General features: G+C 46.0%; 2 protein-coding genes across 6 annotated transcripts in view; both read left to right on the top strand.

The window, feature by feature from the left end:
* The window catches only part of cep112 (centrosomal protein 112), a 163,979-nt gene extending 163,337 nt beyond the window's left edge, over window positions 1–642 (top strand). For all 5 annotated transcript variants that reach the window (XM_085403827.1, XM_085403831.1, XM_085403830.1 and 2 more), the window contains one exon: window positions 322–642. In XM_085403827.1, the coding sequence (XP_085259953.1) occupies window positions 322–325 (4 nt within the window). In that variant the 3' untranslated portion in view covers window positions 326–642. The remainder of the gene's footprint in view (window positions 1–321) is intronic.
* Window positions 643–12,168: 11,526 nt separating this feature from the next.
* axin2 (axin 2 (conductin, axil)) lies at window positions 12,169–26,351 on the top strand. Its single transcript, XM_085403823.1, has 11 exons — window positions 12,169–12,729; window positions 14,032–14,964; window positions 16,681–16,812; window positions 18,959–19,061; window positions 20,902–21,042; window positions 21,130–21,662; window positions 21,754–21,930; window positions 22,022–22,237; window positions 22,351–22,479; window positions 23,169–23,327; window positions 25,971–26,351. Exons 2-11 carry the CDS (start codon window positions 14,156–14,158, stop codon window positions 26,095–26,097), a joined length of 2,526 nt encoding a protein of 841 aa, XP_085259949.1. The 5' UTR covers window positions 12,169–12,729; window positions 14,032–14,155; the 3' UTR covers window positions 26,098–26,351.
* The last annotated feature ends 495 nt before the right edge of the window (window positions 26,352–26,846 follow it).

Here is a 26,846-nt window from a genome sequence, read left to right as displayed (position 1 = left end):
AGGTGCAGATACGAGCTTTGTCTTTGACTAAGACAGCTTCCAGTCTGAAGGGCTTTAATTGCTTTCCCTGCATCCATCACACTGTAAGAGCCATTTATGTTTTTGCAACTATATACATGTGCAGCGATGACAGCGCAGCCGCAGCTCACGTCTGTGTGCGCAATGCTCCCAGGACTGTCACTCACGGCAGATCACAGGAAAACTGTTATTTCCCTGCACTCTGCCCTCATTCCTAAAAGTGACTGTGAGTCAGTAAGGAGTGAGTAAATCAGAGCCGGTTTGCATTTGTGTTGAAATTACGACGAGTGTCTCTCTGCACAGGTAACAGCACGGTAACGTCAGGCTGATCTTCCGCCCGGACATGAAGGACGGCGTCGCCGATCAGGTGTGAGCACTGTTGGCTGTTACGAGTATTTCACACACCTGCCACGTCATCTTTTACTTTGAAAGACTGTTTTTTTTTTCTCCATTGGTTTAACATCTGAAATATTTATTCATTGTCAGATTTTAGTTTTGTCTTGTTCAAAAAAAAAAATTCTCGTGTTTTTAGCTTTTTGTATTGTTGTTTTTCATATCATTATTAACTTGATGTTATTGATGTTTTTTTTTAAATATATCAACTGCTTTTAATAAAACACTTTGCTTCAGTTTTCTATTGTCCTCCTATTATTTTTTCCTTATTCCGAGCATGTTTTTCATCTTCTTCAAATACCTCATAATTAATCCCTTATTTAGGGGGAGCTGTGCCATTGCCTTTGTTTTTCAATGACCACAAAATGCATGTTAACCAAGATTAGCTGTGTAAGTACAGTCCCAGACCTTGAAATCCCATCTCCCCATCACTGTTTAGCATTGCCTTTCTGCTTAAGACCCCATTTGAACTGTAAAGAGTAGTTGGGGGGGTTTGTGGTTGTTTCAGATAAAGACCGCCGCAAGTCGACTGTTTGAATCTCAGGCCAAAGGCTACAGTCCTCGGCCCCAGTGTTTCTGCCTCAGCGCACCACTTTGTGTTTTTACCAGCGACTCAAACCCAAGCCGATGATGGAGTCCGCAAAATGGTCACCCCGTCTCCAAAGTCTCCAGCTCAGAGGCTTTTTGATGATAATAACATTTGGTGGCTCCATAATGAGCCATTGTCTGTTGGGTGCTCTGTATGGTAGGTGAGGAATGCATGGGCTCGAATTGATTTTTGGACAGTTTGGAGGTGTTATTAAATCCCTTAAATCAGATTGGATTTCAAAGAGAGGCGTCTGCACGTATTTGCACTGGAACGGCTTTTCTTCTGACGCCCGCAGTTCGCGTGTTGCCGTTGTCCGTGACCTTTTTCCCGCTGTCTCCAAATGAAACACGATTCCCTTTGCTCTGTATTTATTTGATGTGCTGATTCTGCTGCCCAGGCAGAGACAGAGGAGAAGAAGAATAGGAAAAAAAAGAGACAGAAAGGAGAGAGGAGTGTCAAACCAGCAGGAATTTAGTCTTTCAGCACAAAGCCTTTGTAGAGCGTGTTGTTTCTGGACGAAGTGCACAGAGGAAACATAGCTATTACAACACAGCATCTTCAGCGCATGCCTGTACATCTAAGGAAGTATGCGAAAGGGTGGTTTGCATGGTGTTTGTAATTACATTGCCTCTCCTCTCATTGACAGTGTCTGGGGTTTTGCACGTTAAAGTGCATTATTATTATTGCATAGTTTTAAAAAAAGAAAAAGTGCCGAGGGTTTTCGTGTCTCTGGGAGCACCCAACCCAAATGAAAGTACTTTGTACATCATTTCCAACCACTTACAGAGACAAGTTTTAATAGCAGGGACTGTATGTGAACATGGCTGCTGCTCAGTATTCAAGTTAGGTTGGGACGTGGTACTGAGCTCCTGAGTCTTTAAATTTCAGGTAGATCAGCTGGTGTCTTTGATCAAATTTAAAAAGAAAACTTTCATCGATCCATTTATTTGTATAGCACAATTCAACAACAAGGTGATTCAAAGTGCTTTACAGAGACATTAGAAACAAGAACAAATAAAAAGCATGATTAGGGGGCAAAGACCTCATAATCGTGTCCTTGTTGCACCATTTTCTACAGGAATTGTATTTCTTTCCCACGTCTCTTTACTCTTAATGCTCAAATATAAACTCATCTGCCGCTTTATTAAGGACATCTTACCTTCAGAAGTGCTTTAAATCTTCATAACTGGAGGTTCTGGAAACATGACATGACAGAATCTCTCACTTGCTGCAGCTGACTCTATTGGATTGAGATTTCCAGCCTTTAAAGGCCATTTGACTAACATGAACTCAATGTCATGTTCAAGAAACCAGATGATTTGAGCTTTGTGACATGGTGCGTTATCGTGCTGGACGCAGAAATCAGAAGATCGGCACACTGTGGTCATAAAGAGATGGACATGATCGCCAAGAGTGCTCAGGCAGGCTTAAACGATTCTTATTTGGTACTAAGAAAAAAATCCCCCACTACATTCCACCACAACCAGCAGTGTGAACCATTGATATAAGCCAGGATGGATCCAAGCTTTATGTTGTTTACTCCAACTCCACTGCTCTAAACCTACTAACCCTACCATTGGCGTTTTGCAGCAGAAATCACGACTCATCAGAGGCAACATTTTTCCAATCTTATCCAGGTGAACTGTAGCCTGGGTTTCATTATATTATGGCAGGAGTGGCACCTGGTGTGGTCTTTTGCAGTCCATCTGCCTCAAGGTTCGACATGTTGTGCGCTCAAAGATGCTCTTCTGCATACCTCAGTTTCAACATCAACAGGGCATTTTCTCCCTGAAAACTGCTGTTCGCTGTGTGTAAAAATCCCATCAAATACTCATACCAACCATGCCACAATCCAGCTGACTTAAATCACCTTTTGTCCCCTTTCTGATGCTGATTTTGAACTTCAGCAGGTGTCCTCAGCATGTCTAACACGCCTAAATGTGTTGAGAAGCTGATTGGCTCATTAGATATTTGCGTTAATGAGCAGTTAAACAGGTGTACTTACTGAAGTGACAGTGAGCCTGTATAAATTCAGCTTGATTTATAGTTGCGCCTTATGAGGTTGCACGCTAGCTACAGAGCCTTGGTACATAAATACAGAAACTAAGCAGCGTGTCACGACTAAGGCAGCTTTAGAGAAAACCTTACATAAACAACGTAATTATGACAAATGTAAGGATTAACACGAGGCACCATGCAACGTGAAGGAAAGAATGTAAACTTGGGTTGTGTGAGGCATGGGGGGATTAAATTCAACATGGTTGTAGTGTTGCTCTCATCCATTGAAGTGTAACAGTGAACTAAAAATCTGAATCAGCAAGAGTCCCATTAACCCCAAAATTGACGTCATCACTGTAACTGACGCAACCGAGCCGACACACGTGGTATTTATTAGCTGCTGTTTCCTGAACCTGCGCCTGCTGATGGGTATTTGCTTCAAACGGTAACAATATCTGCGTCCTCTTTTTACCTTTACATCAAAAAGAGATGTTTTACGCCCGGATATTGTCTCCTGGGTGATTTTTTTTACTGTAAACACGAGAACTGACAGAAGTAGGTGCAAAATTTTTTTTTAAAAAGTTGGAGATCAAGCCACATCTGGTTTAACCTCTGCATAAAGATCATCTATAAAAAATGTCAAACACCCACTCCCGAGTCTGTCATTAGAAAGAGGGCTGCAGACGCGGTTAGACAATAAGACGGGCACTTTGTTTGAAGCATACGGAGCTATTAAGGTTGGCTGTAGATCTAAAGGTTAGTGTGTTCTTGGGCTTATTTAGCAGAAGCCCGTTTTCCTCATTTACACCCAAATAGGTTCCAGCCATAACCTTTCCTTTAATCTGTGTTATTACTCGGACATAGTTTCACTCTAATTGATTGTCCACCAACCAAATTACCTCCATAATTGTGCTTGTGTAAATACAAGCCATGAATGTCATTTCCACAGAGCAGACATGGCCCCATTAAGGATCAAAGCCCTCGCTTCCTCTCGGCTATCTCCACATCAGACAAGCGGACTGTTATGTGACAACAGTGAAGGGCAGTTAGGCAGCTCCAGAGGTTTGCACTCATCCACCGTGTTCTTCCTTGCTGCTGCTGCTGCTGCCTCCGCCGCTGCTCACGGCTGATGTGTGACGCTCGTTCAGCTGAGATTCCGGCTGATTTTTAACGGGGCTCGCTTCAGCTGGAGGTTTTGGCGTTTAGCTGTCCTAATGAGGGTTTTCTCGAGCGCGTGGGAATTTTAAATGCCGCCGCAGCCGAGATCAAAAGTGCTGCATGTCACTGAATCTGAAATGATGCCGTTTCTCTGTGCAGATGAACCTTAAACTGTTCTTTTCTGTATGTGTTTTACGCCTTTAGGATATCAGAGAGGTTATTTGAGGACATTCAGTAGCTGGCAAACCAAACAGGCTGCCGTGTGCGTGTATATACCTTAGTCTCAGCCCTTGTGACAAGCCGCCGGGAATGACTGTACATCAGTGTTTGATTGACAAAGTTGCTGCTTGTGTGTGTGTGTGTGTGTGTGTGTGATCATACGTGCAGCTGGGTCTTTTTATAGAGCTTCATTGTGAGTCAGACCCTAGGAGGCCAGCGTTTGGCTGCTGTACACTGCTTGCATAAATAAACCTGTTTATCGCCAGCACTTCTGTCTCTCTCTCTCACACACACACACAACGCCTTCAACACGTTTCACTTACGCTGTTTATTCTGTCTTCCATCTTGTTTTTTACCTTTGTTGATTCTGTATTTATGGCAGTGATCCCGCCCCCCCACCCCCCCTTCCCCAACCTACTCCACCTCCCCTCCTTTTTTCCTGGGCCCTTGTCACTCAAACGCAACAGGAGCTATGAAAAGGATATGCCGCTGTGTGATCTCAGGAAGAAGTGGGTTACAGGCTGGAGTGAAGAAGGCACAGCAGGTTGTGTTTGTGTGATTGTGACACGGATCTGCCGTGTGGGTTGAGCAGAGGGACAGACGTCCATGCATTCAAGACAGTGTGGGAGGTTTTGTCTGTACCACTTGCCCTATGTCTCTGTCTGGGTATGCGGTATATCTCGCTCCTTCTTTTTATCTTGCTCAGCCTCTCTACCTAAAGTGATAATGGGTCAGTAGACAATTGCAAAACTGGCACTAATGACCTGAAAATGAATCTGTTTTTGTTTTTTAGCCATTCAAACCTTTGCAGGCTTTTGGATAATTTACCTTGGATTTTCTCTGTGCTGTCACGGTACTCCCACTGTCCTGGGGGAATGACTGGCATGGCAGGGCTGTTAGATCATCTAGTTGGTCTATAAAAGCTCTTCCATCACATTATATTGAATCTACACCTTCCTCATCCTCACAAGTACTTTGTGTACTCTGACGCTGCTGACCCCATCGCACCATTCATGTTTAAATAAGGTGCACATGGCGCATTAATGCTAAGCAATAAAGCTTATAAAGAAGCACATGCACCCGCCCACATTTAGTCTTTTTCCATCTGTTTTACTTTTTCAGTTAATGCAAATATCTAATCAGTCCATCACATGGCAGCTATTCAGTGCATGTAGGCATGTAAACATGGTGGAGATGACCTGTTGAAGTTCAAACCGAGCATCAGAATGGGGAAGAAAGGTGATTTAAGAGACTTTGAATGTTGAATGGTGGTCTGACTATTTCAAAAACTCACGATGTACTGGGATTTTCCCACACAACCATCTCTAGGGTTTACAGATACCAAAAATAAAGAAGATCTCCAGTAAGCAGCAGTCCTCTGAGTGACAATGCCTTGTTGATGCCAGAGGAGAATGGCCAAGCTGATAGAAAGGCAACAGTAACACAAATAACCAGTCATTACAATTGAGGAATGCAGAAAAGCATCTCTGGATGGACAACATGGCAGACCTTGGAGCAAATGGGCTACAGCAGCAGAAGAGCTGCCTCTCCTATTAGCTAAGAATAAGAAACTAAGGCTACAGTTTAGGATCCATGCTTCCTTGTATCGACTGTCCAGGCTGCTGCTGGTGGTTTAATGGTGTGGGGGAGATTTCTTTGGCACACTCTGGGCCCCTTAGTGCCAACTGAGTATTGTTTAAACACCAAACCTACATGAGTATTGCTGCTGTCCATGTCCATCTCTTTATGTCCTCAGTGAGTCCACATCCCAAACCAATAGAGCATCTTTGGGATGTGGTGGAACAGAAGATTCCCGTTGTGTGCAGCCGACAAATCTGCAGCAACTGCGTGATGCTGTCATGTCAATATGGAGCAAAATCTCAGAGGAATGTGTCCACCGACTTGTTGAATCATGATGAATTAACGCAGTTATGAAGGCAAAAGAGCCGTACGTTGGTATCCAGACAGCCATCTTTTTGAATTATGTCATAATGTTATTGTCAACTTATGAAACTAAAAGGAGACCCAGAACTGTTGATATAAAATTTTATGTCAATTGGTTTTCAAAGCAGAAATTGGGCTTCTTTTAGTTTTGTCATTAAAAAGTGGTTTCAGAAGAGTTTTATTATTAAATAGTTTTGATGTGCTTGTTAGTAGCTGCAGTCCTAAAAGGGGATGTCTAAGTATCTCAGCCTTGATCTGATTGCCATGTGTATTTGCCTGCACAGACAATGTGATAGCTTGGTATTTCTTCTCTGGATTTGGACTAACATCTGACAGATGAACAACATCAGACTTTTCCAGGAGTTAAAAACAGACACTCGTTGAGCGTTTTAGCCCTCATCATAGCATGCCCCCGTTGCCATGGCACACACTCTGTTGATATGTCACACCCTTTTAATGGAGGAACAGGAAGTGGGGATAAAGATAAAATCTGGCATCTGATGAATGGACGAGCAAGTTAATCACCTTCACAGGTCAGAGGAGGGGGGAACCCTACATCTCCAAGTCAGGAAAGAGGAAGACGGGGTTAAAGTGATAAATTAGGGATGAGTGGGGGGGTTAGGTTAAGACTGATTCAGAGACGGATCACTGTCCTGTCAAGCATGGTAGAACTGGGGCGTCCAGCTTGTGAAGTGTCTGCATGGTGCTTCAGTGCAAGCAGCAGAGGAAATGAAAGTCATTACTGTCACTGTGGAGTGAGCTTCATGGCCCAAACGGGATTAGACGGTGCATCCGACATTGTTTCTATACATTGTTAGACTTAAAAGTCAAGCGCAAAATGGGATTAAAACGAGGGGAAAAAACCAATAAATAACCTCCAACACGCTCCCCCCCTTTGCCTCTTTTATTTCTTCTCTGTCTTCCCTACCTTCCAGTTCCCTGCCTATTTCATAGTCTTTTCTCTTTCACCTGTCTCACTTCCCCTTTTCTGCTCTCTGGGATACGTTTATCTTTCCCTACTTCTGTTCTTTTCACACACTCCTCCCCATCATCATAATTCACACGTAGGCGCAGACTCCCACTTGCACTTTACATTCTCTGTTTTGCAAATAAAAAAAATAAAAAAAATACATCCTTCTGGGGCCAATTGGTGCTTGAAATCCAACTTTACTCCCCTCAAACTGAACCCTTTCAAAAACAAACCCCCTCCACAACTCGCACTCTTTTTCCCCTCCCTTCCTCCTCTTCCTCTTTCAAAACAGCCCCATAACAAACTGGTGAATTGTTGCCCTTCCTTAACTTTTAAGGGTATTATGCACCATGTCCAACTTCAAAGCCTGTCTTAACTCCACACTTTAATTGTATCTTCCCCAGCTCACTGCATGCTATTTGATTCTGCTGACAACAGCACTTCTCCCACCGTTCTTCTCCATCGTTCTCCACCTTTACTCATCTTGGTCCTTCCTTAAGTTGTGTGTGGACACCTTGCACCACCATCAACACTGCTGCACCTCTCTCATCAGCTTCTTGCTTCCTTTAGAGACCATTGCCCCCCCAGTTGTCACCTGCTTTGAAGAGGTGGCCTCCATTTCCTCTCTCGGCAGTCGCTTGTTGCCTGGAGTGTGTACACACCAAACAAACTTGAAACAGTAACCCCCTGTCCTACATTGGTTAGCCTCTTTATCTGTTCTCTCTCTCCCTCTCTGTCTGTGAGAGCTGACTTACACCTCATGGCCCTGGTTGATAATTGCCGTAAGCTTCCCTCTTGGTTTCATTTTCCATTGTCCTCCCCCAAATTCTTGGCTCTGGCTTGAGATAAAGGGATGAGTACTTCAAAGGGGTCTGCAAAGAGTTTAACCCCGAGCCGAAAAGGAACAGCACACAATACTGTAATTGAGAGCAGTTAGTAATCACAGAGCTTCTGCGCAGAGAGGACAGCACCGGTGGACTCGCACACACGCACACACTCTTAGTGTTTATAGCTACAGCTGAAGTGGCCATCAGCAGTTGGGGCAGCCCAAGGCTACTCATAACCCATCCATAAAAAAAAAAGAAAAACTTTCCTGTCCTCTAAAGTTAAATTCAGTTTTATTTATATGGCACCAAATCACAACAATAGTCGGCTCAAGGCGCTTTATATTGTAAGGCAAATACAGTAACACAGAGAAAACCCCAACAATCAGACGACCTCCTATGAGCAACCGCTTGGCGACAGTGGGAAGGAAAAACTCCCTTTTAACAGGAAGAGGAGAGGGAGAGGTAACCCATCTGCTGTGACCGGATGGGGGTAAGGGGGGGGGGAACGATAAGATAAAAGATTCTGTGAAAGAGCCAGAGATTAATAATTAATATTAAGGTGTATAAACACATAGTGAGTGAAGAAGAAACTCTCAGCAGGCGACGCTTATTCAGCATAATTAAGGGAGGATTCAGGGTCACCTGATCCAGTCCTAATTATATGCTTTATCAAAAAGCTCATTTTTTAAGCCTAATCTTAAAAGTAGACAGAGTGTCTCCCAATCCAAACTGGGAGCTGATTCCACAGAACAGCAGCCTGAAAGCTGAAGGTGCTGCCTCCCATTCTACTTTTAAATATCCCAGAAAGTAATATCCCAGCACTCTGAGAATAAAGTGCTCTACTGGTGTGATATGGTACTATGAAGTCTTCAAGATAAGATGAGGCCTGATTATTCAGGACTTTGTGTGTGAGGAGAAAGATAAAGTAAATTTAAAGTTGATTCTGGATTTAACAGGGAGCCAATGAAGAGAAGCCGATATGGGAGAAAAATGCTCTCAGTCTTTCATTTGTCAGAATGTTTCCCATCAAATATGACTTAAGGTGAAGTATTGAGATCCATGTTGCGCATGGAGAGAAAAAAGCAGTCAACATTAAAGAAGTAATGGGCTTACACCTGATTTATGTGACTCCCCCTCCCTCCCAATCCAACCGTCTCTATTTATAGAGCTCTTTGTAGCAGGTCTGAATTTGACCTGTCCCTGTAATAATATCTGCCCATAAAGAGAGACAGTTACATCCCATAACCTCTCCCCTTGAAGCCTCTCTTTTCAAAGATCTTTTTATAGGAGACAGAAACCCCTGGGCAGCCCCGGTCTCTGGCTGGTCACAGACCTGAGGTCAGCTCCTGAGGGGCAGCAGGGAAAATCCGACCAGTTGAACCACGGAGGGGGTTGAAGAGGCAGGACACGAGGGTCCAACTGGCCCCTGGTACCGGCAGGGGGTCCCTACCATCACCCTGGTGATGTCTTCCACCCTGATGTGTTTACTGTCAGAGGTCAGCCCTGGCTGTCCAAAGTTAACAAAGACTCACTCTGTCAGAGGTGCTGTTGGTATATTACCCAGATGACCTGTATAACCTGCACAGAGACCTCTGCTATGTAGATTTTTGTGAGATAAGAAATTGTGCTTGTGCTAACATTTCTCTCGCTCCAAGTCTGACTCATTATTATTATTATTATTAATGTCTTTCATGGGACAGGGTTTTCTCCTTCATCAAACACACAGATTTTGGTGGCAGTTTATTCTTTTGACCCAATTCCAGTGTTTATTCATTGCTTTTCAAGTGTTACAGCTTCCTCATAAAGCTGGTTGAGTTTACATGACAAATTTTCCATATGTCCTCCCTGAGAAACTGTAGGAGTATCTGCTGGGCTACACGGCTGTTCAACTTTTTGCCGGGATAGCGTGTTTGAAATAGACACAATGGGAATGTGCAGGATGTGACAGAATTTGAAGGCGGTAAAGTGGCCTTTGAATGATGAGTAATCCCTTAGTCATCATGGCCTCTTCCAATTTTCTCTTTTATTAACCTTGATGGGAAAAGAGGCATCAAGGGAGAAAGTCTCAAAGCACCTTTAGCAAACAGGCTGATCAAAGTGGTTTCCATCTTTGTACTGTACTTTTTTTTCCTTCTTTTTTGGATCCCTGTCCACTGAGACAACAAGGACACACACAGACACCTACTGTCTCTCTTTCAAGAACATAGGCAGGCATCTTGCACAAAGGGTCCCCTGTGGTGGCTCATTTGAACACTAAAGACCCCTCCAAAACACCACTGAGTCTGTCCAATAAACACTATCAACACTACTGTAGCCACCACGGTACAAATAAAGGAAGTGCAGCTTCTAAAATGTCCATCTTGATGGACATTTTGGCTGCCTGAGCTGCTTTCCAACCCCCTTTTCGTGTTATCTCAACAGTGCAGTTAAGGAGTAGAGAGCTGCATAGTCAGAAGTGCAAAGAGGACTTATTCTTGTGCTGCTTAAATGATGTGATAACCAGAGATGGGCAGTAACGCGTTATTTGTAACGCGTTACTGTAATCCGATTACTTTTTTCAAGTAACGAGTAAAGTAAGGGATTACTATTGCAAAAACGGTAATTAGATTACCTTTACTTTCCCGTAGGAACGCTGCGTTACTGCGTTACTAAAACCGTGAATCTTTTGCGAGAATGTCTCACGACAGTGACGTAAGCCAGTGCTCCGTTAGTGACAACAGCTGTGTGCAGATCAACAGTGGATCACATATCGAGTGCAGAGAGAGTATGAGCGTGCAGCGTTTAAAGTGTGGAAGTACTGACCTTACTTTGAGTTTGATTCCATAAAAAGTGACAAAAACATTAGTGTCTGCTGTGCGTGGGAAGAAAACTTCTTTTTACAGCGAAAAAAACCCTAAACTTCCAAGCAAGCACCGAGTAGCTACGATGTAATGGGAAACTCACAGAACTGCCATATCCTTCCACTGACCGCAGCACACCTGCACCAGGGTAAACCTCCGCCTACCCAACTCCTGCTTTACAGGTGAAAATAGAGCAACAGGACCGCTGAGTCTTTGACTTTATTTATTTTCTGCTGTGTTTTACTTGCATCTATTTGAAAGACTGAGTGTAAACACACAAAATATTTTATTTTATGTGCTGGAATGTGCAGAAAATAGGTTTAAATGTTAAACTAATTTCTTCCAGTCAGAGAATGTTGCATATAATTAAATTTTTGCTTGATGCATAAAGTTAAAAGATTAAAACTAATAAAACAAGTTAAAAAGAGACTTTTCCATTTGATTACATTTTGTATGATGGATTATGTAGAAAAAGTAGAACTGGGCTGAAAGCTCTATCGCTTTATCACCTCTTCAGGTTGTAAATCGTGTTTTTAAAAAGTAACTAAGTAACTAAGTAATTAATTACTTTTGAAAATAAGTAATCAGTAAAGTAACGGGATTACTTTTTGGGGGAGGTAATCAGTAATTAGTTACTGATTACTTTTTTCAAGTAACTTGACCAACACTGGTGATAACATCTGTCAGTGAACTTATCCACAGTGAGCAGATGTTTTAATCTGCTGTGTATGCACGTGCCCTTCTAAGCCACTGGTAGGAGCTGTGGAGTGATAACAGCACTGTGATTTCCTTTCCTATGGCAACACACTGTATCTTTATAAGCACTAGAGATGGTAAAGTGACTGTCCTTGAGTCAAAACACACGTTTCCATTGTTGGGAATTCCCTTCAGTATCTTTGAATCCTGCAGCGGTTCAATGAAACTTTCATTACTCTGCAGGATGTTTGCCCCCCAGCCACCCCCCTAAAAAAACAAAAAAAAACATATTTGTCCATATTACACGTGCTATTTTGAAACGCGCCGTTGCATTTATTGTGCAACCCCATGAAAGAAAAGAAAAGGAAAAAATGCCCGCGTCTTTAAAGTTTATGTAGCAACAGAGGGATTGTAGCGATAATGCCATTGGGGCGGCAGATCAGTTACTTCTGACGCTCCAAAGCCTCGGGGAGTTGGCTCAAGATTGCCTGTCTTTGATAAGGTCCTCACACTGTAGCTACAACTTCGTGGTCTAAGGAAAGCTTGCCAAAAGATGGGGAGGGAAAGGTCAGAAAATAAACCGAGCAGCCTTTAAACAATATTTCGTCACCAGTAACTGCACAAAACTGTGGGGTCTCCACCACTTGTTTCGCTTTTTTCTTTTCTTTTCTTTTTTTTTTTGAAGGCACGAGGTTGCAATTGTTTTTTATGCAGCTGCCGGGACCCGGCAGTCGGTTCCTCACTTTGAAGTGCGCTGCTCCAGCCTCTCGGTTCAGTTGGTGTTGGAGTCGCCTACAGGAGAGATCTACCGTGCGGCATGGCAGCCTGAAACCATAGGGAGGAGAAAAGGAGGAGGCAGAAAAGCGATATATATTTTTTTCTTCCTCTCTCGAGTGCATTTTTTTCTCTGTAAACCGACTCGAACCTGAACGGACTGTATGTGGACGCGCTGAGGAGACCAGCATTGTGGATTATAAGCGAATTTTTGTATGTGTGTGTATGTGTTTGTGGAGGGAGAAGGGAAGAAAAGAAGAAACCCGGAGTTTTAATTCGAGCTGAAGAACTCGTGGATCGATGGTAAGTTGCAAGAGTGTGTGCCTCCTCAAAGTGGCCCCCATTGGAGTTCTCTTTGATGTGCTGTTGACTCGCCTTTGAAGTAATGTTCTGAGGGTTGGGGAGGGGGGATGATTGGTCGCTTTTCTTACTTTTAAAGCCCAAGGAGGAACTGAGTCATCTCTGTGCCGTGTTCACGGAAATTTCCTTTGCGATAATATTTCGTACTTATATTTGTACATATTGAAGTAAGTGGTCGTTTCTATGTGTGTGTGTGCGTGTGTGCGTGTGACTTTCTTCCCCTCACAAGATCAGACAGATCAGAGACTTCGGTGCACTTGGAGTGTGGACGTTTATTTATTTATTTTTTAAACCAGGGCTTGTTTCGTCTTTAAACGCAGCGTTAAAGAAATATGTGACAAGTGTGTGGGGGTGTAATGTGCGTTATCATTCTCTTTCTTTCATTTTTCGGTATCCTGTGGGAAGCTTTTGACTTGTAGCTGTGCCACGAGCTCTTTTTTTCTAATCTCTTGACATGTTTAACAGTCGAGCGGTGGATCGGTGATACTAAGTGACATGTTCAAGGTTGCACAGCAGCCGCTAATACACTGTAACTACCGCTGATGCTTCGGGGACACGTTGTAGCGATCTTCTGTGCAACAAACTGGGGGATGTTTTAAACAGTTGTGGAGGCTAAAGCTCCACAAGCAGCAGCCTTGCTGCCCGTATTAACTATTTCGGTCACGTTTTTCCATCACTTGGAGTTTGTCCCACATCGGTGTCCTACAGGTACTTGAAGCAGTGGCTCGATTTGGTGTATTTTTTTTTTAGATGAGACGTAGAGAAGTGAGAGAGTGGCAGGGATGGTAGGGGTAAAACGATCAGGAAGCGGCGTCCGTGCGTAATGCTTTGGCATTTTATTGGGAGGGAGAGGAGTTGGGGAGGGTACATGTCTTATTAATTGGCGCTCAGGTCTTAACCCACTTTGACGTGCATGTAATTACTACTTCTCGTGATGTTATCGAAAAGGATGGCGGCGATCCAGTACAGACATCGCTTAGGTGGGTGCCCCCCTTCCCCTCTTGTTAAATGTTTTAATTTAACCAACTTCTGTAGAAATCATATCCCTTAGTTGAGATATGAAGAAGTGCTGTTTATGTAATTCTGCTGCAGCTGGATTTTTTTTTCTCTCCCCCCCAAATCTGAACTAGTCTGTCTGTTTCTGTAAAAGTCAGCGAGGGTCTGAAAAGGCTCTTACTGCGTTTCTGCCCCCCTTTGAAGTTGGGGCGGATCTGGTTTTGATTAGATCAATACTTTGTGTTTCAGAGAGAAGCCGGGCAGCCAGAGAGAAGCCCCCCCGCTGACATAAGAGAGTGAGGAGATTACAGTAGAAGCTCAGAGGAGGCGGAACAGCACACACGCGGGCTCTCTCCTTTCTGCCGTCAGAGCCATGAGCCGGGCGCTTATGGACCATATCGCCAGTAGTTTTCGCGAAGATGCGCCTCGACCCCCTGTGCCCGGGGAGGAGGGCGACGCGCCCTGCTACCCCGGCAAACTCCCAGTAATGAAACCCCTGGAGTCCCCCAAATCCGTTCTGCTCGGCTCTCCGGGTTCCTCTGCGAGGAGGAACGAGGATGGTCTCGGGGAGCCAGAGGGGAGTGCCTCCCCGGATTCCCCGCTTTCCCGGTGGACAAAGTCTCTGCACTCTCTCCTCGGGGACCAGGACGGCGCTCTTCTTTTTAGGACATTCCTGGAGCGAGAAAAATGTGTGGACACTTTAGACTTTTGGTTCGCCTGCAATGGATTCAGGCAGATGGACCTCAAGGATACCAAAACGCAGAGAGTCGCCAAAGCAATTTACAAGCGCTACATCGAAAACAACAGCATTGTCGCCAAACAGTTGAAGCCCGCGACGAAAACCTACATACGGGATAATATTAAGAAGCAGCACATAGACTCTGCCATGTTCGACCAGGCGCAGACCGAGATCCAGACCGACATGGAGGAGAACGCGTACCAGATGTTTCTGACCTCTGACATTTACCTCGAGTTCGTGAGAACTGGGGGAGAGAACCCGAGTCACGTCAACTCGAACGGGCTGGCGGACCTGAAAGTTGTATGTGGATACCTGCCCACGCTCAACGAGGAGGAGGAGTGGAGTTGTGATTTGAAAGCTAAAGCACTTATTGGACTTTCGGCTAAAGCGCAGAGGGCCCCCATTTCCCTGAGGGCAGTGGAGGTGATGGACGGGGGATTCAGGTATGGCGCTTTTACTCTGTTTTCTGGTGCAAAGTGTAAACCTGTTGTTGCACACCAGAGGCAACCGTGCAAGCATTTCTCTCCTGTACAAGTGCTTTTTCTCAACACCACATTAGTTTGCAGAAAACTGGTCAGCCTACCCCCTCCCTGTCTTTCACTCTGGCCCCCTCTCTCACCGTCTCCAGCAGCAGCAGCCCTCTGCTGGCGCTCGCCTGGATTTCCGGGGCTTTGAAATAGTTCCGCAGAGTGAGGGATCGTCTTCCACAGGAAAAGTTCACAGAGCACGCTGGCTCTGGCCCCAGCCAGCAAATAATAGATGATGACATTGCTGTGCTATGCCTTCTCTTGTACCACGCTGTCCTCAAGCTTTTGGCAGAGAGATAAATGTATAGCAGAGCTATAGATGGCACTTTGAAGTGGCTGTTTTGTAGTCTCACTCGGGTGCTTGCTAGGCCCTTTTCTCGTTTTTTTCCACGTTGCATTTAAAGGAGGGTGTTTTAGATTAAGACTGCATCCCAAATAAATTGAAGTGATTCATGAGTTTAAAGGACAGCAAAGACAGCAGTGTCAACTCTGGGGCATCCTCTGATGTTCCTGTTGCTAACTTACGGTGACAGGCTGAGCTAAGCTGACAGCTACCTGCTCAGGACAGCAGGGATTGGCAGCTCTCCCTTTTCTCTGCCCTCCCATTGTTGTCACCCTTTCAGATTCAAAACATGTGCTCTTAATTTCTCCCCCTCCCCTTTTTTTCTCCTTTCCTCTCCCCTTACCTCTTCTCATCTGACTCAGATTCTCTTAAAAAAAAAAACATAACAAACGGCACCAGCTACAGTGCAGAATCAACACCCACCACCACCACCACCTCCCCGCCAAAAAACCTTCTTCACTCTCTTCTTCCCTCTTTTCTTGTTTGCGTCAATTCTCCTCTGATTCCCTCCTTCGCTGCGTTCCCCCCACCCCAACCCACCCGCCTTCTCTACTTTTATCTTTTTCCTTTGAAAACTCAGGGATAGGGACTACGAGGCATGCTTTTGGAGCGAGAGTGAAGATGGGGAGGAGGAGGTGGGAAGGGGGAAAGGGAGCGAAAGGAAGGAAGGACAGAGGGAAAGGAGGTGGTGGGGTAGGGGTGGGATGCATAAAAGAAAGGGAGGGAGGAGAAAGCATAAATGAGGGGGTGAAAGAGGCAGGGAGGGAAGAATGCAAGGCCAGCTGTGTTAAATACCTGACTCTTTGCGAGCCCCTCTGAAGGTCAGCCCGGAGCTGGGGGCCTACAGCTTTAGTCATGCTGCGTTTCTGCTTCCTCGTGAAGAACCCACCTCTCCCCTTTGTTTCCTTCTCTGACACACTCTCATGCATCCCACTCCATACTTTTTTCCTTTTTTGGGTCATTCCCCCTCCTTTCCTCTCCTCCTGTACCGTGGCAAGAATGCATACACAGCGGGAGATGTATGCCGGGGAAATGGAAAGAGAAGTTATGGGATATTTAAGAAGCAATAAGGAGAAAACTGAAGTTTTCCCAGGCCTCAGACTGCTCTGTCACATCCATTCGTTGTTGTTGGGAGCAGATGAGTGAGGCTATAGTTATAGTTCTCTGAAACATTAGAAGATGCAGCTTGTTTTGATGTCACCTTCTCAAAATGACAGAAACACAGTGAATTGTACCCACCTGTTGGATATTGATTCATATTAATCTGATTTTTGTTGGAAACTTCTCAGGTCATACAAGAGAGGAGACTCACTCAACCCCTGCCATTCAGGCTCTTTCGCTCCTGTCAGCAGCACGAATGACAGCGAGGTTTCCAGTGACGCCTTGACTGATGACGCCATGTCCGTGACTGACAGCAGTGTGTAAGTGAATCTTATCCAAACATGCGTTATGTGTGTGTGTGCAAAAATGAGAGCAAATCCCAAAGAGCTTTCTGTTTGAAGCTGTAGCCATACTGGAAGAATAGCTTGCCATTGATGGATTGTGGCACCTTAAAAAACAACCAAAGATGCACTCCAGTATCCAGGACGTGGTCTAGATTAATGCTAAGCTCCACCATAACACACTTTTGACTTTGCCACTGGAGTGTATATGCAGGAAGACTTTGAGTCGATTAGAAGGAATGAGTATAGTAACTTTACATTTTATGCATCTGTGGGCATGAGCAGTGTTTTGATGTCAGCTGATTTGCTTGTTACACTTTCTGATTAGCCTCTTGCTGAGTCTTGCCCTGCTGGGGCTCTCTTTTCCTGCTATTAGGGAGTATTTCTTCTCCACTGTCACCAAGATGCTTGTTGCAGTGAAGAAAATCAAGAAAACCTCATTTTTAAAAGTTGACATTTGTCTAAATTAGCTCTGATTGATCACTTATCGAGGAACTTACAAATCAGTCGCTCATGCTGTACATGTGGTTTGCGCTTATCTGTGTACGTGCCTTGGCGCTCGTTCTTCTAAAGGATTGCTTGGCGTAATCACATGTGTCTCAAGTGACAAGGTGCTATGAAGTCATTGCGTGGTGCACAGCTCAAGGCCAGATGTGCTTTAGTCAGCTGGCTTTTGGACGCAAAGCAAAAAGAAAAGTTGGTGCAACAAGTTGCTCTTTACCTCGAGTAAAGAGGAGGTAGGCGGGGTTGTCGAGGCATGGATGGATGCAGTAACTATGACCAAGCTAATGAAACTCAAAGACTGACACATGGTTGTTCAGCTGAATTAATGGGGCTGGGTTACACATAAGTATGGCAGCTGTAAAGGCTTCTTTTTTTTTTTACAATGGGATGTCCTCTGTTCTGGCATATCACTACACAGCCTTGCTTCAAAGAGACCGAGGCCTATATTGCCCTGTTCCGCTGTACTTTGCCCAGAGCCAGTGACAAAGCCCTGGCCACAGGGGCGCAGCTTCTCCACCTCATTTTCTGCCCGTTCTGGCCTTGATCTGAATATCTGCCTCGCCGCTTTAGGTCAGTTAAAAAAAGACCCATAAACATTTGAATTTCATTTACAGATAAAGAGGAGAAAAAAAGAGAGAAAAGGGAAAACGCAACGGGGGAGGAGGCGGTTGGGTGGGAAGAGAAAGAGAGTAGCGGAGGGGGGATTTTTGCTTATATCTTATTTATGGATTTGCTTGGACGCTGGGGAATGCAGCTGCGCAGACTTCAAACATTACCTTATCTTACAAACCAGCCTTTTGATGTGCGGAGATCAGAGGCTGGCTGCAGCAGCGCTTGCCAAATGAAGATTGGGGAGGGGAGGGAGGGGTGGTTGCTTATGCGCATGACTGTGGCATTTCAAAGCAAAAGTGGAAAAGTGCTTCTCAGTTAGGCTAGGTCACCAGGAAACTGCTGTTTAGCATGGAAGGAAAGAGATTGTTTTACACTGTCAAGTGCTTCAGTTTGAAGCTCTGCTGTTTGTTGTTTGATTCCCTCTTTTTTGTTTTTTGTTTGAGTCAGTCAGCCCTTCATCCCCTCAGACTTAACCAGGTTACCTGCACCCTTGGGTCCTATCCTGCAGTAACTCTTTGAAAAAGCATAATGAGTAGCTAATGCTAACTGTGTCCTCAGCTTACCATAAAAGTCAGGAGGGAGATGCTAATGCTGACGCTACTTAAAGTGGAGCACAGTAACTGCAGTGTGCATTTGTGTGTATGCTGGTGAAAGGAAATGACCAGCAGGGTGCCCAGTGTTGTGCTGGAGCCAGCCCTGAAAATGAGTGTCGTTTCTAGGGCAAATAAAACCTTACTCATTGCAGCGTAACCCGAGCCGCTCGGAGGCGGAAATGCTGTCATAATTTACCTCTGAGTAGCCTTTTTGTTCTCAGATTAAGCCTGAAACATGAAAAGCTAAATGAATTGGAGAATTAATAAATTAGATTTGTTCTTTCCTGAACTGTGTTTGATCTGCCCATTTGGCTAACAAGCTTCTTCCTGAATGTCTGTTTGGTCTTTAATGATGTATCCGATTGGGTAATTGACCTTTGTGGTCTGTCTGCGTACCCCCCTCTCCCCCTCCCCAGAGATGGCATCCCTCCATATAAACTGGGCTCCAAGAAGCAGCTACAGAGGGAGATGCAGCGAAACATGAGGATGAACAGCCAAGTCTCGCTCCCTGCTTTTCCTGTAAGTACACAAACGCACACAGACACACTCACGTGCATACGTACATGCATAACTTCACATACACATGCTCAGAAGTCTCCATACCACCCTGTGTTCGGGTCTCTCTGGGTTCTATGAATAGTATTGCACAAACTGTATTTGGCATCTTCAATTCAACAACGCCAGCAAAGATCTAAAGAGTAACGTCAAAGACCCAGCCTCCCACTCTCTCTCTCGCACACACACATACACACACATTCACATAAGCTCGCATGCAAACACAACCCCGCTCCCTACCTTTGGTGTCACCTGCACCCCCATTAGGGTTCCTTGAAGTCTGCGGGAGACGGGGGGGGGGTCTCTAAGCTGTTTATCGCCGCAGCGCTCGGAACACACCAGGGTTTTTCTTCCCCACCGATGGTGTAAATATGGAGAACAGAGAGAGATGAGGAAGATCTCTGCCGCTTTATCCCGAGGGCTCTGAAATCAGCCCGGTTCCTCAACAAAAACACAAAGATACTCAGACACATTCACACGCACGCACATTCACGCACACGCGGCGCTTTGATCCACGGATGAATGGAACAAACGCACAGGGAAGTGACAACTTCCAGCAGAGCTGGCCCCCTTTTTTTCTCCCCCTTTTTTTCACAGCCCCGCCACCCTTCCAACCCCCAGCACACACACACATACAGAAACACAAATGCTCAGCCAGCCCCCTCCCCTAAAAGTGAAGGATCTAAGGGGAAGAGTTTGAGCATGTCATGTGAGCTCTCAACAGGTCAGAGGGGAGTTTGTAGCTTAAGGCTTAAGAGAAGCTAACTTCATGTTGAGAGGAAAAAAAAGTCCGAATCGAAGGCGGGGGGGGGCCACAACTTGCAGTAGTAGCTGTAACAGAAGCAGCTTGTTAAAACAAACTTAAAGTAACTCCCTTTTTTTCCACATTATGAGGTATGCAGTAACTGTTGCTGTTGGATCTCGCCGCTTTCACTCACTCTCCCCCTTTTGCTTTATTTTCTTCTTTGTTGGCTTTTATTCTTGTTTTTGTTTCCCGTCTGATTTTTGGCGATGGCTGCCATTCCCATGGTGCACCAGCTCCAGGCACCATCAGACAGCTCCTCTTTTTCTCACTTTTTTCTCCCCTTTATCCCGACTACAAAGGCTTATGAGAAATTGGGGGGGGGGAGAGAATCAAGAAAACCCAAGTGCAAAAATAATTTAAGATGCGTGCGTATGCACCCAATCTCATGCTGTCACTTTACTGTACGTTAAAGATGCCCAGCGTGTGGGGGTGGGGCTAAATTACCTCAACCTTTCTGATCTCCCATCCTGTTTTTCTGGCACCTTTATCTCTTTCCTTCAGTCCTTCCCTCTCTTCGTTTTTCTCCCACACACATCTCAACTTCTCCCAGTTTCTTTTTCTTTTTTTTAATCCCTCATCCTTTTCCTCCCTGGAGTTCTCTTCCACCCCCTGTCGATATGTGGCTTTTATTTCTAGATGTAAAGCCACTGCTTCCCATCAATCTATCCCTCCATCCCCCCCTCAGCCGCTCTATTCTCCCCCCACTGTGTGTTTGATATTTGACGAGGAAGGCTTTGAAGTGAGCTGACTTTAAAGAGGCCTGCTGATGATGACAGAAGGAACCAGCCGAGGCCCTGGCCCAGCATGACCATGCACCAGGCCTGCCAACCCCTGAAAACAGCCCTGTAGCCATAGGTGCCAGTGCGAGTGCCCTGATCAGAACTGCCTTTAGTGGGAAATGCATGCTATAGATGATGTGAAGTGCTATAGTAATGGAGGGATGGCATGAGTCTTGCAGTTTCTTATATATCTTCTTTTTTTTATATATCTCCTCTACAGCGTACTCGCCATCCACCAAAAGAGATGATACCAATGGAGCCAGCACAGTTTGCAGCCCAGCTCATCGCCCGCCTGGAGAACCTGAAGAGGCAGCAGGAAACCATGAACACGTTGGAGGAGAGGCTGCAGCAGATTCAGGAGGTTTGTGTGACTCTGGTTCTTACTGAAGAAATGAAAGATGAAGATGTTTTGTTCTGGCCTTGACTTAGTTTGCCTTGTTTTTATCAGGAGGAGGAAAGAGAAGATGCCGAGATCATGGGAAGTGCTCCCACGCTCTCACCCCACTCCTTACCCCTCCTCTCTGGCTCCTCTGACGAGGACCCCCAGGCCATCCTGGACGAACACCTTTCCCGCGTCCTGAAGACCCCCGGGTGCCAGTCCCCGGCCGTGATCCGGCATTCCCCTCGATCCAGCTCGCCAGAACACCGGCCTTTCACGCGTGCTGGCTTCAGTGTCAAGGGCCTGGTGAGAACTGGGCCCTCCAGTTCGTCTGCATCCAGTCCCGACCAAGGGGCGATTACCCTGTCCCTGGGTCCCAACAGAACCCTCGTAAGCAGGCAGAGCACGAAACACATCCACCATCACTACATCCACCATCACGCTGGTCCGAAGTCTAAAGAGCAGATCGAAAGGGAGGCAGCCCTCAGGGTGCACAGCGTGTGCTCCGGCAGCAGCGAGTGCCAGCCCTGTCAGCCGTACCAGCGCAGCCGCAGCCTAGGCAGAGAGATGTGTGGGGCCATCACCACAGACAACAGCATGGGGTCAGTCCCAAGCACTTGTTTCATATTTGTCTCCCATTTGTTTTTTCTTTTCTGTCAGTGTTTAAAATAAGCAGTGCAATTACTCTTCCAGGCGTTCAAGCTCTCTATCGAGGCGGGTGTGTCGCTCAGGGGCTGAGGATGGAGTAGCGGAGAGGTGCATGGAGGACTGTGGACCCTTACAGCTGCCCACTGACACAGCAGATCCCACCCAGAATGTGCTGCAGTGGATCCTGGAAAGTAAACGACAGGGCAGACACAAGTCTCACAGGTGAGTGGAGGATAATACTAGGAGTATCTGTGTGAGTGTTGGGGACACCTTTTCATGTTGTTAAAGTCAAATTTCCTCGTCTCCCTCTCAGTACCCAGAGCACCAAGAAATCCTTTGGAGGCTCATCTACTCAGACACACACGTGGGGCGGGGGTGGAAGCTGCGGCCACCTACGTGGTCACCAGCCGGCCCAGCCATTCATCCAAGACCCAGCTATGCCTCCGCTCCCTCCTCCCAACACTTTGGCACAGCTGGAGGAGGCCTGCCGCAGACTGGAGGAGGTATCCACCAAGCCCACCAAGCAAAGGTACACACAGACTTCAAAGAGCAGATTATTATTAAGTAACGCTCTTGGTTATAACTTCAAACTATTCCAGATGTGCTTTTTAAACTCAAGTCTTATTTCATTTCTCTTCCCAGGCATTCAGCGTCCAGCCTTCAGCGAGAGAAGACCCACCTCATGCCTGTTCAGGACGGGGCGTCTGTCCCCCTGCCGCTCGTCAGTCCCAGCCCCGCTGGCGTCCCTGCGACCAGTCTCCAATCAGAAGAGTACGATGCCTCTACAGTCCTGCCCTCCCTCTCCTCTCCTCCTTTCTGCTCTTCTTCCTCCTCCTCCTCTCAGCTCTAGCCTCCAACTTCCAAGTGTACTTTGACCCTTTTTAACTCTTCCCACTTGTCACCCGCACCATTTGCTTGCACACAGATAGATGAGAAGCAGCTATGCTACACACACATTACACCCCACAGACACTCACTTATTTAAAGCTTTGTACACCTAGCACTGCCTCTTACGTCTGCATGAATCGCGTGCATTTGTGCTGTGCATGGAGAGCGTGTGTCTGTGCGTGTGTGCAGTCACTGCACCACCTGACCGAGACATCCCTTTTCATATATCTGTATCATTTTTATTGGCTGTCCTTCAGTGAGCTGGCACTAGGTTGGGGCGAGCAGAGCTTAGCAAAGGGAGGGTTCCTCTGAAGCGGGCCTACAAAGCCTTGGACGTAGCTGAAGGGGAATTGATAACCGTGCAAACACAAGCGCAAACTTATAGACGGCACTGGGTCACTCCGTCCCTCAGGATGCTCTTAGTTACTGTATTTCTGGTCTGTTGTGGGAAAAATTTAGTAGATTGCTTGTTGGAGAACTTCTTATTTCTCTTTTGTCGAGATGTTGTCTGGTATAGCGAAAGCGCTCGCTGCTTCTGACACCCTTCCTCTCTGTCTTTTGTTTCCCGGCAGGTGTAAGAAGGGTTCAGGAAGCCACGCGGTGAGCAGCGGGGAGACAGTGGTGACGTACTTCTTCTGCGGTGAGGAGATTCCTTATCGGAGGACCATGAAGAGCCACAGTCTGACATTGGGTCACTTCAAAGAGCAGCTCCGCAAGAAGGGCAACTACAGGTGTGTGCAGGCACATTGAAATATACAGATCAGTTTTAAAGTTTTACAGTAGTGATGCAGCTTTAGTGACATAAATACAGTTAACTTTTTATGAACTGGGATTAGTTCATTGGCCTTGATTTAAAACAGTCTTTGTGCTGACTTGTAGACAAAGTTTACAGTGGGATCATTTGATTTCTAAGGTGTGGGAGTATCTTCATGTCCAACATTCCTGAGGGCATTTTAGACACAGTGACCAATCAGAATGATGGAGACATAAACCCTACTACCTTCTGTAGTGGTAAAATTCTGCCTTTGAATGGCGGTCAGCACCTGCAAGCATAAAAACCTGAAATACTGTCTCCGTGACTACGTCAAGGACCGATATCAGCATTTGTTTCCATCGGTGTCTGCACTCAGGCAGGCCTCTGGACAAGTGTGCGTTTGGTGTGAGGGGTGCAGTGAAAAGGAAGGGACAAGAGGAGGGAGGGAGGGTGGTGCAGGGGTTAGTGGGAGAGTTTGAACTGGAGCGATTTTTGGGTCCCATCTGGTATTGATTTCCATGCTAAGGCACACTTAATACACATGGCTTTGAAGCCCCAGCCCCTTTCATTTCAACCAACAAAGACTCACACAAATGGCCAGCGTGCAAATTCTTCACTGATGCTATCAGGGCCTCTTTTTTTCCTGCTCTGGGGTCTTGTGTGCGTGCGTGCGTGTACCCGCGCGCGCATTAATGTGCTTTGCGTTGAACGCGCACAGTGTTTACACATGTTGTAATCATTTTATGGATATTTTTGAAAGGCATACAGTTAAATGCCAGATCCGCTTGTTTGCTCTGCTACGGGGCCTTCACCGAGGCCGCTCGGCTTCGACGTGTGTTTGTGGAGAGAGATTTAATTTGATTGTTTCTTTCCAGTGGGCATTAAAGGGGGGAAAAGATCAAACATTTATTGTTTAAACTGCCACGGTCTCCAAGATAAGCACGGCCCAAGTATTGTGTTAATAATTACAGGTGATGGGGGGAGAGAAGAAAAAGCAAAAGAACTTAGCAAAACCTCTTCCTGTCCAGATGTCCACAACATTTTCAGATCAACAAACGTGACAAGCACTTAGCGCTGAGTTCTCCACATCTGTCTGTTTGCCCCCACCCTTCCTTACACCCCTTACTTACTCTTCTTTTCTCTCTGGCTCACAGTCTCAGTTCTTCTGTCATACCATCCACATTTTTTGGAAAGAGAGCTGCACGGCGCTTTAATAGCAGCCAGAGAATGTGTGGAGTTGGGTCATTTCAACATGGCAGCGGTTCAACAAAGAACAGTACTGCTCGGTCCTGCCAGACGATATTGGTGCCAGATGTCAGTGCAAACGGAGGGAGAAGGGGAGGGGAGGCAGATCCAGCCACATAAAACATGTTCCAGTGGAAATTCAGGCTCTCTGTGTCTCTGTCTGTCTCTCTTAGCAAGAAAAAAAAAGAGGGCGATCATAGCTCTTTGAAGATTTTGGGGGTTTTTTTTAAAGTAGGAGGGCTCGACTTTTCTTTCTTCCTCTCCAAGGAGGGAACAGTTATCAGGCGTGTCCTTCACTCTTTGATTTCATCTGATCGGCGCGCTTTTTCCTAAAAGGCGGTCGTTTTATTTCACACCCTGTGTCGTTGCCCTTTATTAGTGATTACCCTCGTGTTAATTAGCACACGTGCACGCTTGTGCACCTCTGCAATGCTGTAGTTCTGGTTTTATAAGTGTTGCATGTCTTAAAAACAAAGAACAACCACAAAAAATGCTCGCAAACATGCCCGCATTCCAGTCACCACACACTGAGCAGATCGAGGAATTTTTCCATTACATAGTTAATGAGTGAATTTCGAGTCCCGGTTAACCAACCCACCCCTGCTGATTTCTCTTCCTCTAAAATAAGGACTGGGAGGGGGGGGGGTTACATCATTATGGCCCAGTGAAGTCATGGCTGACGAGAAGCCCCTCCTGAGTTTGCTTCTTCTGCACACATACACAAAAGTCAGCTGCCCTTCCTATAGGTCTCAGTAAGCGCTCACACTGTCAACACGGGCGAGGAAGGACACACGGCATACTGCTTGCTCGTTCTCCTCCTCCTCCTCCCCCTCTACTTTGTCTCTTTTCTTTGTCCCTGTAATAATGAACCGGGGATGAGGAGTGAGTGAAAGCCCTGTGCACGAGCGGGTGTGTAGGAGTCAGGGGTAATGACAGGCAGACTTGCAGGCACCCAAAATTTCAGCCTTTGTCAAAGGACCCCTTCATTTGCACATGGGTCTAATTGGCCCCTGTTAGCCAGGGCAAAACTCACAGCAACACAACGGGGGGGAGAGAGAGAAGGAACGGGAGAAAAAGTAAAAGAGAACAAGTGGAGGGAGGGATGTGGAGAGAGGAAGCCTGCTGTTTAAAACCAAGTCTTGTCAGCAGCAGGTTCCACCCTGCCCTGGTATCAGCAGACTTGGCTGATTGTGTACTCAGTGGCTCGGCTGCAGATAGCGGAAATGAAACTTTATGTTTCAAAGGGGAGCGTTAGACTTATCAGGCTTTCTTTTTCTTTCTTATTTTTCTTTGGACTTTTTGTTTATGAGCTTTAAAGTATCTTGAATCAAAGGGAGAAGTATTTTGTGTTAACGCTTTCATCTCTCGGTCACAGGTACTACTTCAAGAAGGCCAGCGACGAGTTCGAGTGCGGCGCCGTGTTCGAGGAGGTGTCCGACGACTGCTCCCTGCTCCCCACCTACGAGGGGAAGATCTTGGGAAAGGTGGAGAGGATGGAGTGAGCGCGGCCGGAGTTGATCAATAACTCTGCGGATGCCCTCCTTCATGTGCTCTCACACATGTACGCAGCCTGTGTGTGTGTGTGTGTGTTTTTTAAGCTAAGACTTGAAGGACTGGAGATGTTGTTGAAGGAACGCTGGTTTTTGGGCATGCGGACTGGAAGCGGGACAAGATATCCACATTACCGGACTATCAAGTGAAAAGCTCATCTAGAAGTGAAGAAAACGTGGACTTTATGCTGCTGGGCTCAAAACTTCCCAGAAGAGGAATATCTAGAGACTCTAGGTGAATGACCACTTGTCAAAGAAGCAGGGCGCTGTGGGTTTAATTTGAAACTGAGAGCCTACTTGAACCCTCCCCGTGCCAGTGTCTGCCTATAGTTGCTCACTAGCGCATTACTAATATGTATACGCAGATATACATGTACATTGCATTGTATTGTGATGCTCGTATTGCTGTGTAAAGATTTCTATAGCTATTTATTGGAAATACCCCTTTCCCAAATCCTATCCTTCTTCTACTTCCATGGACAAGCTGCTTGGAGTTGGACAAACTTCTCGAATTATCCACATCTGTGAACGCCCCACCCTACTCCACCCAACCCTCTCCTTCTGAGCATCAGTTCTCAAGCAAAGGTTTTTATTCCTTTTCAGCCCCTCATATTGAACTGTAAACATCAACAATACCTCTTCAAGAACTCCACTCTCACTCCGGGACATCTCCGCTCTCCTGGCCGGAGAGCTAACTGCTG

The sequence above is a fragment of the Rhamphochromis longiceps genome, linkage group LG4, assembly GCF_057381845.1.
Source record: "Rhamphochromis longiceps isolate RC_006_pf linkage group LG4, R_longiceps_female_GT1.1, whole genome shotgun sequence".
Lineage (NCBI taxonomy): Eukaryota > Metazoa > Chordata > Actinopteri > Cichliformes > Cichlidae > Rhamphochromis > Rhamphochromis longiceps.
Note: the sequence above shows the minus strand (reverse complement) of the source record. Positions and strands in the feature narration are given on the sequence as shown.